Source organism: Lynx canadensis, chromosome F1 (genome assembly GCF_007474595.2).
Source record: "Lynx canadensis isolate LIC74 chromosome F1, mLynCan4.pri.v2, whole genome shotgun sequence".
Classification (NCBI taxonomy): Eukaryota; Metazoa; Chordata; class Mammalia; order Carnivora; family Felidae; genus Lynx; species Lynx canadensis.
In genome coordinates this window covers 40,430,607-40,440,157 of record NC_044319.2, presented here as the reverse complement: position 1 = coordinate 40,440,157, position 9,551 = coordinate 40,430,607, and the positions used below count along the sequence as shown (strand labels likewise).

General features: G+C 57.9%; 1 protein-coding gene across 3 annotated transcripts; it reads right to left on the bottom strand.

Moving 5' to 3' along the window:
* Nucleotides 1–1,042: 1,042 nt before the first annotated feature.
* ELF3 (E74 like ETS transcription factor 3) lies at nucleotides 1,043–9,452 on the bottom strand. Of its 3 annotated transcripts, none has more exons than XM_030301742.2 (9): nucleotides 7,873–9,452; nucleotides 5,380–5,550; nucleotides 4,800–5,021; nucleotides 4,508–4,594; nucleotides 4,212–4,331; nucleotides 3,925–4,014; nucleotides 3,639–3,755; nucleotides 2,546–2,741; nucleotides 1,043–1,855 (listed from the first exon to the last, which is right to left on the bottom strand). In XM_030301742.2, exons 2-9 carry the CDS (start codon nucleotides 5,540–5,542, stop codon nucleotides 1,741–1,743), a joined length of 1,110 nt encoding a protein of 369 aa, XP_030157602.1. In that variant the 5' UTR covers nucleotides 5,543–5,550; nucleotides 7,873–9,452; the 3' UTR covers nucleotides 1,043–1,740. The 3 variants fall into 3 exon arrangements, with proteins under 3 accessions (XP_030157602.1, XP_030157603.1, XP_030157601.1); XM_030301743.2 differs by lacking the exon at nucleotides 7,873–9,452 and adding an exon at nucleotides 6,770–7,825; XM_030301741.1 differs by lacking the exon at nucleotides 7,873–9,452 and adding an exon at nucleotides 5,987–6,745.
* Nucleotides 9,453–9,551: the final 99 nt, after the last annotated feature.

Genomic DNA, 9,551 nt, shown 5'->3' with positions numbered 1-9,551 from the left:
GCCCCACTCACACACACACATACACACGCACACACACGTCCGGTTTTCTAAGTTCCCTTCCTTACCTGCATCCTTCAGCTAATAATCGGTTATTTCGAAGGCAACTAAACAGCATTTCAAACTTACAAAATGCCTTTTTGTTGTGCTCTGTGGAATCTGAAGCCTCAGACTTCAGGAAATTTCCACTGGAAGATCATCTTTATAAGGAACCATACATACACCTATCAGTAAAACGTCCTCTCTAAAACCTGCTGCAATATCACTGTGGAGACAGAGTAACACAGTTCTGGAATCTGAGGATTACGTCAGCAGAGCCCGAACCCTGACGATGCTCCCAAGGACAGGCTACTACTACAGCACCAAAGTACTATCCTAGTGACCTTGGCCGAGACACTGGCCCTATTGGACCTCACCTTCTGCATCTGTAAAATGGGAATGACAAATCTTATTTGGGGCGGGGGGGGGCAAGATTAGGTGCGATAAAGTGCTATCTGGCTCAGTGCCTGGCATACACGAGGCTGGCAAATGTCTATTCCTTCCCCCATTCTTCCTCATCAAGGGATTCATTTTGTTTTCCCAGTTTGTGGCCAACCTGCCCAGAATGCTGAAGCATCTATCCCACAAGGCTGGATATGCAATTTTAGACTTCTTAGAGAGTACCGGGGACCAAACCCCAGATTTATAGCAAGCAAGTGAGCCCAGGGGGCTGACATGGCCAAGGTCATTGGGGGAACGAGTCGCTACAGCACGACTGGCCCAGTGTTCAGCAGGCTGAGCTCACGCCCTAGCTTGCAGAAATCCTGCGAAGCTTTCTCAGCCCTCAACAGCCTGGCCTGCTTCCCTTGCTTTCCTCCCAGCCCCCAGGCAGCTGGTCTGTAAACCCAACCCTCCAGATCTAGGAAATCCATCCCTACCTTGCAAGTCTGCTTCTGCCTTCACCTCTAGCCCTGTAGACCTCCTGTCCTGGCTCCTTTCCTTCAACCCCATGACCTTATCCAATCCAGAGGCCCAAATTTCAGTACACAGGTAACTAAAACAAAGGTTAGAAAAGGCCCAGAAGACACTTTATTGGAGGTCTCTACCTCCATTCACAGGAAAAAGGAGCCAGGAGCCCCATCCTCAGGGGCCCGGCATCTCCCTGCCCCTCTTTGGCCCGGCCAAGGGCCGAAACAGTCAGTCAGTCTGGCCACTAACACGTGGTGGGAGAGGAGCGGGGAGGGGAATGTCTTAGAAAAAATAGATCTCTATGTACATCTGACGTATTTATAGCACATAAATTAGGGAGTGCTCTGACCCCTGCCTGCAGAGTCCAAGCACGGAGGTGGAAGGCAGTCCAGAAAGCAGGTTCAGGAGGACCCCGTCCTGTCCCCTCTCACAGTACTCCTGGTGCTTCCCTTGGCCTCCTCGGCTCAGTCCAGGCATCTGGAGGAGGAAGGTGCTGTCCGTAGCCGGTGTCTGGGTTGGGTCTGAGGAGGCACCAGGTAAAAGAAGCTACACTTGCGGACAAGTCAGCAAGACGAGTCACCTCAAACCCCAGGGCTTGTAATTCCAAGAAGAGGGCAGAGAGGAGAGGCCACAGGCCTCGGATCCGAGGACGGTGGCTGACAGGATACCAGAGCCTCACAGCTTGTCTCCGCAGCACAGCCGGAGCATTGCCCAGATGCTGGGACCTGCTGGTCTTCCCAGGAGGGGCCGCAGGCCTCAAGTCCTTGCGTTTGGTCCTGGGTCTCGTTCCGACCCTCAGTTCCGACTCCCGGCAACTTCTTCCTCCTTCCAGCCACTAGAGTTTTTGCCAAACTTGTAGACCAGCCGCCGGCCATCCACCCGCTCTAGGATTTCCCGTTTGTAGTAGTACCTGGGCGGGAAGAAGGGTGGTCAGAGGTACCCGGGTGGGGAGCCGTCTTGGACTGCGGATACCTTCCTCCACCTGGCCCAGCTATCCTCAGGTGACCTGTCCCCCTGGGCTCCAGCCCCAGCAACAGGAGTCTGATCCACTTCCTGTAGCTTTTCTTTTCTTCCCTCCTGCAAGTAGGAGCTGTTCTGCTCCATCGTGGCACTCTGGCCAAGAATGGTGTCCGAAGCCCCTGGGCTTACCACCCTTGCTCGTTTAGATCTTATGGCTGGGTCCCAGGGCTGATCATGAAACCACATGATTTTAGGGCTGGAAGCGCCCTTAGTGACAATTCAGGGGGAAACCGAGGTCTAGACAGGCAACTTAAGGAGAGCCAGGTCTTGGTGTGGGCCTCAGCTCACGCTCTTTCCACCACGGAGAGCTTTTCTCAGGACAAGCTTGCAGGAAGCGCAAAGAAATGTTGTCACAGAGAGTTTCTGGTGTTGGCTGCACCAGCCTACTTTCTCCATGCCCTCCTTTAGTCCGTGACAGCGGCGGACACTGCTCTTATCCTCACTCTACAGGACGCAAACCTGCCAGACTATGGCAGTGGTCGGAGAGCGGGCCGTGGGAGCACAGGTTAGCTGTCCCCGGCAGCCTCGGCAGGTCCCCCAGGGTCTGGCTGGGTCACGAGGACCCCGGCCACCTGCTCACCTCATGGCTCTGCTCAGCTTCTCGTAAGTCATGCTGTTGTTCCTCTTCTTCTGGCCCCAAAGCTGGGCCACGGCCTCTGATCGCAGGAACTTGAAGACACCCTCTTGCCGGTTCTCCCACTTCATGAGACCTTCATTGAGTTCCGGGTGGAGGAGGATGTCCCGGATAAACTCCCACAGGTGGGTGCCTCTGGGGGCTACAAGGCCAGACGCATCCGTCAGTCAGCAGTCCAGGGGGGGACCCCTCTCCTCCGAGGCCAGGGGGCCCTGTCTGTCCCGGCACACAGCCTCCTGATGCCTGTGTAGTGTAAGGGCTGGTTCCCTCCCGCCTCCCCCCACCAGACGGGGACCACGTCTCACACAGCACAGATGTCTTACTCGCTCAAATATTGATCAAACATCTGGCTGGGATGGGAGAGTGACTGAGACGCACTACTGCCCTCGAGGAGCCCACGGTTCAGTGGGGGCCGCCGTTAAAAAGCAAACACGCCAACAGGTGGTGAGAACTTGGCGAGGACAGGACCGGGGAGCCGGCCCCAGCCCTGGGGACAAGGGGACAGCTTCCTGGGAAAAAATAGCTCCCTGAAGACAAGAGGCAAGCCAGGCCTAGCACGTAGGGGGAGGGAGACTGCATGCGCGAAAGCACAGAGGCAAGAAGGAGCTCGGGGCCATCACCCAGTGGTGCCTGAGGCCCACGCGTCCAGCCTGCAGATGGGGCACAGTCCTCTGCTTGAGCCCCCTGGGGCCCTTTGGGCCCTCCCAACACCCACCAGCTGCCTCCTCACACCACCAAGGGTGTCCCAGCGGGCAGGACAGAGCCAAGCGCAGAGAGAACTGGAGTGGGTGGGCAGGTAACCTGGGCTCTGGTCCTATGGGCCTTCCTCCAGGAGCCTCGGTTTCCCCCTCCTATCCAGGACCACCAACCTAGGCCCTGCCATTAGGTGCCACACAGCCCTGGGTCTGTGCACAGCCACGACGGCGGGAGGGAGGAGCAGCGTGGACGGCCAGCGATCACGGGAGAAAAAAGCACCAGCAGCGCCCCCCCACCCTGCCCCCCAGGCCTCAGCACAAAGGGGGTGACCCCAGAAGCTCACCGTGCTTGCTCCTCTTGCCCTCCAGACACTCCCGAGACTCTTTGCTCAGCTTTCGGGGCCGACCCCGTTTCCGCTTCCCGTGCTTAGGATCCCCCTTCTTATAGTCAGGAAAGCCGTCTAAGAGAGGGGAGGGGGAAGGTCAGAGGGGAGGGAACTGGGGCTCTCAGGGGCAGCTCTTCTGCGGAGGAAAACCCTACAGGAGAGCAGGGAAGAGGGCAAGGACCGGCCCCGTGGGCACTGCCCATTGGGACACCCTCCCGGGGACCAGGAGGCTCCCTCCACTCACCCCTGGAGAAGAGTTTGCTGTCGGTGAGATCCAGATCCACATCACTTCCACCAGAGTCTGAGGAGTGGGGGCTCTGGGAAGTACCAGTCCCTAGGGGCGGCGGGGTCACAGTGAGTCCCCTTGCCAGCCCACGCCTGCCGGGGGATGGGCCACTGAGGGTCTCAGGACACGCTACCCAGCCAGCTCCTATTTGCCCCAGAAAGCCTGGGCTCTAGTGGCGGGAACCAAGGGCTCAGGCAGGAGTGTTTGGGGGAAAGGGAGGCTGTGGCCCGGACGAGGGTGCTTACCTGCAGTGGAGACATCGGAGCTGCCGGGGGAGGGGGCCCCGGTGCCGTAGCTGCCGGGGAAGTAGGGGCTGGCCTGCCGGCCCTCCTCAAGCACCTCTTGGCTGAAGGGGCTTCCCTGGTCTGGGAAGAGGTCAGGGTTCAGACAGAGCTCGGAGGAACAGGCAGGGACACTGAGCTCCCCAGAGGTCTAATGACCTGCTGCTTTTCTAGCCAGGGGAGACAGAGGTCTGGTGACAGAGGGTCAGCTCCAGTGCTCTGGGGAGAGGCAGAGACGGGATGGGACAATGGCTTCTCACCGAAGGGGCCCAGCGTCTCCTGGAAGGCCATGCTGTCCTTCTCCAGCAACTCAATGATCCAGCTGAGTTCATCGGGAAAGCTGGAAGCTGATGAGGAGGGGAGGAGGGGTCAGAGCCCAGGCTGGCATCGCACGGTCCCCTCGCCCCTCAGCGGTTCTTTATCTGGGCCCACTGGCCTGGGGCTCCGGGTCCTTCCCACAGCCATGCTGACCTCAGCCTAGGGTGTGGGCCGGTCCCTAGAGCAGCCTCCCAACCGAGAGGGAGACAAGGGCAGGAGGAGGCCTGGACTCACTGAGGTCCCACAGCTGGGAGTAGAGTTGGTCCCCCAGGGGCCCAAAGACCAGACGCAGCTCCTCGGGGGCGCAGTTGCAGAGCGTGGCCCCGTCCATGTCGCACCGTGAGAAGTCAATGGAACTGGCGTCGTATTTGTTCTTCTCCACTTGGTAGCTGATCCAGTCCAGAACCTGGGCCTTTGACCAGAACTGCGGCTGCTTCCCGGACCAGCTGGCCTTCTCTACAAGAGGCCGGGCACAGCGTCAGGTCAGCTCGAGCCACCCGGCCCCTCACAGCCCATTTCTGGTGCCCATCTGGGATTCTGTGTGAATCACCACCACCCCCCCCCCCCGCCACCTCTCAGAGGAGCCTCCCAGGAGGAGGGGCGGGAGATGGGGTTCGCAGCACCCTCGCCCAGCACCTCACTTAGCCGGGCACTGCCCCTCAACCCCAACACCTCGGCCTCTTACAAGCCACCCCATGCCCCTAGCGCTGGAATTTGCTGGGGGGACCCTCCTCCCCGCCCGAAGTCTCCATTTATCTAACAGGTTCTTAGAGGGATGTCTCTGTCTCTCCCCATCCCACCTGCTGAGACCCACCTGGGCCCTCCAGTGGCATCTGGGGGTTGCTCAGGGTCAGCACCAGGTCCTCAGCCCCAAAGGTGGCCGCAGCGGGAACAGAAGCCAGGGCGGGTTCCTCCGGGCTGTACATAGTACTGAAGTAGTTGCTGAAGACGTTGCTAATCTCACAGGTTGCAGCCATGAGGCTACCTGGGGAGAGAGGCCGAGGCTGGTGAGGACCAGGGTCCTCCCTTTCCCCTCTAGCTCTTCTGTTCTAGCCAAGCCTGGGGCAGAAGGAGCCCTAGGGGGCGCGGAGGACGTGAGGGTCAGTATCTCTTTGGACACCATCTCTTCAAGAGGGCTTCACGATTTCAGACCACGGTGCGGGCACTGGGCCGCCTGCTGGGCACCTCCCCCCCCGCCCCGCCCCGGCCCACCTGGGTCCCTGAGTGGGACTGGCAGAGTCAGGGCCACTCTGTCCCTCCCAGAGACGGTGCCTCGGCGACCTTCAGGACACCCCCACTGCCCTACACTCCTGCTCAGGGGGGCTCTATAATGCGGAGCTGCAGTGGGTGGGTTTAGAACTAACCATCCACTTGACCTCTCAGGACCCAGGCTGGGGAATACGACAGGTGGGGGGTCCTACCTGAGTGGCGGGGGTGTGGGTGTGGCAGGCAGGCAGGATTAAGGGACAGCGGGCCGGCGAGAAATCCAGGAGGCTAAAAGCTGCACCAGGTAGGTCTGGCCCGCACTCCCCCACCCGCCCTAAATAGAGGCGAGTGGGAGCTCCTCCCCGAGCCGGGCCCTTATAGTGCGCCTGGCGGTAACCTGAGCTGGTGGCTCATTGGACGGAGGGGATTTCCTGGCCTTTAGACTGGGCTTCTGGCCCCAGGTGATTTGCATATTTTGTGCCACTTGGCCCGGATCCTAGCAGGCGGTGCTGGGAAATCAGGCCCGGCTGGTTTAATGATTGTCAGAGTCTGTCATGTCGCACCCTCTGGGGTTGGGCACAGGGCACTGGCCTGGGCGGGTGGCAGGAGAGTTGCTGGGGTGGGCATCTGTACTTTCGGCCATCCTCTGGCGCAGGAAATTCCTCAGGGGGGCCAGGCCAGGGATGGGCTATGAGGGGAAGGGGGAGGGGAACCTGGTAGAACTGGGTCGGAAGGCTGCTGGTCCCCCAAATGGGTGGAGAACTGTGGACAAGGGTGCCTAGCAGGGAGAGCAAATCGTGTGGTCTAGGGAATTTTCCTACAACACACAGGATTAGGGCAGGAAGCCTCTCCAGGCCTAGGCAATATTCATGGGCTCATACCGGGTGGGGGCCATGACTGCCAGCCTAGCCTCAGGGCCCCATTGTCCCCAAAGTTCCCATAGGACCCACCCTACGGGCATCTCCTTTGGTGGTAAAGTCTTGGCTTGCTTTGCCTACCTGGGCCCTATGCAATCATCAGGGTCGCTGCAGCCCCTTCTGGAGAGGCCTGGCTGTCCCTAAGCCCCTGCCAGAGTCCCTGGAGCCTCGGGGCTGCTGCAGGTGCTGGAATCCTCGTGGCCCTGTTTATTCCTCCGTCCAGTCTCCTGGGCTCCACACCCTCGGTCCAGTTGACTCGTACCTGTCTGCTACCCTCTAGTGGCCAGAAGTCTGGCTCCCTGGGTCACGGCATTCCATGAAGGGACCGCTCGGTATTTACCATTTGCGAGGCACTTGTAACATAGTCTCCACTTATTCCTCACAGAAACGCTGTAAGGAATGTAGGATTGTTCCCGTTTTGTGGATGAGCAAATCATAGCTCAGAGGGGTTTCATGACTTGCCCAGGCCACACAGAGCTGGTTAAGTGGTGGGGCTGAGTCAGTCACCCACCGGCTGGGGCTCTTTCCAGATACCGTGTGTATCCTGGCTTCAGGGTCCTCCCGCTCAGCTGCTCGGCCAGACCCTTGCCCTCCCTACGGGCACAGTGAGTCCTTCATGTCTGTGGTCCCGTCTGTGAATGCAAACCCCACTGGAGAGCCTGAGCACAGGCAGTATAGGATGGGCAGGAAGCAGGAGACTTGTGTTCAGGTGACTCCCCAGCTGTGCGACTCTGCTGGTCTCCCCACGTGTAAAGACAAGGCTTTTTGGACTTAATAATCCCTAAGATTTCTTCCAGCTCTAGTTTTTTATGCATCTAAAGCGTAGGGATAGAAGTATCTCTTTCCCCACTTCCTTTGTTAACGCCACAACCCTGGGTGGTTGGTGACCAAGCTCGGCCTCAGTGGGTGAAATGGTTGCTCAAACAAATGGTGGCTCCACCTCCAGAGCTGCCCCTTCTTTGACTCTACAGCCAGAGGACTCAGAAGTCCATCTCCAGGAATCTTCTCCTCTTTGTCCGAAACTGCTGGGCACCTAGGAGAGGGGCTCAGGGTCCAGGGCCCCCTCCAGTAGGCCAGGGGTGGCAGGAAAGCCTGGGGCTCTGGTGGTAGGATTTTTCCCCAGCCCTTCAGGGGGCCTCCCCCAAGGAGCCGGAGGCGGGCACACCCTCCACCCAGTCACTCACCCTGGAATGTGGGAGAACCGGCTTCTAGCCCCAGGACTGCTCACATGCTCCCCTGCCCTGGAGGACACCTGGCTAAGGCTCCAGAGGGTGGGATGAGAAGGATGTGGAGAGAATAAGAAAGGATATCAGCTCCTTTGCCTTCCCAGGGCTTCACAAAAGAAACGGGGCTGAGATAAGGAATGTCTATAGGCTAGCGCCTTATCTCCAAGTATGAATGCCTTCAATAGCCCAATAGCAGGTGATGTTATTGTGGATGGTAGGGGGAAAAGACTGCAGTTTGAGGTCAGTGCCTTGGAGGTGGAGTGGGAGAAAGTTCTGGGATAGTGGTCAGAGGAGCCCTGGAGTAGGAGGCAGAGGCCTTCCCTGCCAATGGCAAGAAGACCCCTCCCCGTGAACTTGCAGGGACAATGGCACTGCCTCATCTCTCGGACACAGGATGGCCAGAGCATTGCCTCGCAGCCCTATAAAAGGACAGGCACATCCGGCAGGACTGCTGAGTGGCAAAGGTGGTGAGCAGGGCAGGTGACACAAGTCAGGCTCCCCATGCTGTGCAATGTGAGGGCTCACAAAGTTAGTGGGGTCAAAGAGCAGCCATCAGAGGAAGACCTTTCCAGCCTTCTGCTTCCACGGAGACTCTTCGCCATTACTATTACTAGAACTATCATGCCATACGTTCTTGTGCAAACAAGGAAAGACAGCCACTGGTCTCAGAGCTGGTAAAGCAGACTCCGAGCTGGGGGGTAAGTGGGGCATCTGGATGGCCCTAAAATCATCCTTGCCGATAGCATAGCACCAGGAACAGCCTCGAAAGAACCATGGAGACAGTCTGCCATCAAAGTGTCAGGGCCTACCAGAGCTCTGACAGTCCTGGGCCTCCAAATCCCTCTCCTCAGACCCAAAGTTCTCTCTCTGCTGGTGAAGCTCTGGGTGTGCCAGGGGACAGAGGCCTCACTGGCCTGCCACCTGGTCACCACCATTCCCTTCCTCTGGTTAAGAGCAAGAACAAATCTATTTCAGTGGCTACACTGTGTTTTCTTTCCCAACCCCTGTGCAGGGAAGGGAGGCCCGAATGGACAACCTCAAAGCCAAGGACACAGCCACAATGGTCAGGAGTGCCTTGTATTCCTGTGCCTGAAAGGCAGCTTCAACATATTTAAATATTTTTTCACGACTCTTCCCTCATCCCACACCCCAAATCCAAGCTGCTAACTGCTTAGATCCCCATGTTGAAACCAGGAAAGCAGAACTTAGTGCCAAAGTTCTGGGCAGACTCTATTTATTACCACATCATTAAAATACTTATCCAGGATCAAAAGCAGGGGAGTCCCGGTGAAGCCCCAGGGACTGTGAGAAGGCCGGAGAAAAATCACTAAAATGCACATTTTTTAAGCAATGGAATGGATGAACAGGAATGGCGCCACGGGTAGAGAATTTAGCTGCCTTAGAGAGAACTGGAATGAAGTTCATTTGCTACAGGTGTGCTTCAGCCATACCGCTGTGTATGTTTTCATCTCTGTGTGTGTGGGACCCCTACCTCCTGACCCTGGGGGTTCCCTATGGGCAGGAAAGTGCTGTCAGCTTCTGGGGGGGTCCCCAGTGACCTGCTCAGACTACTTGCCCACAGAGGGCGTGCATGGAAGCAGAAATTTCAATCACTCAGGTTGTAACTCTGACTCAAA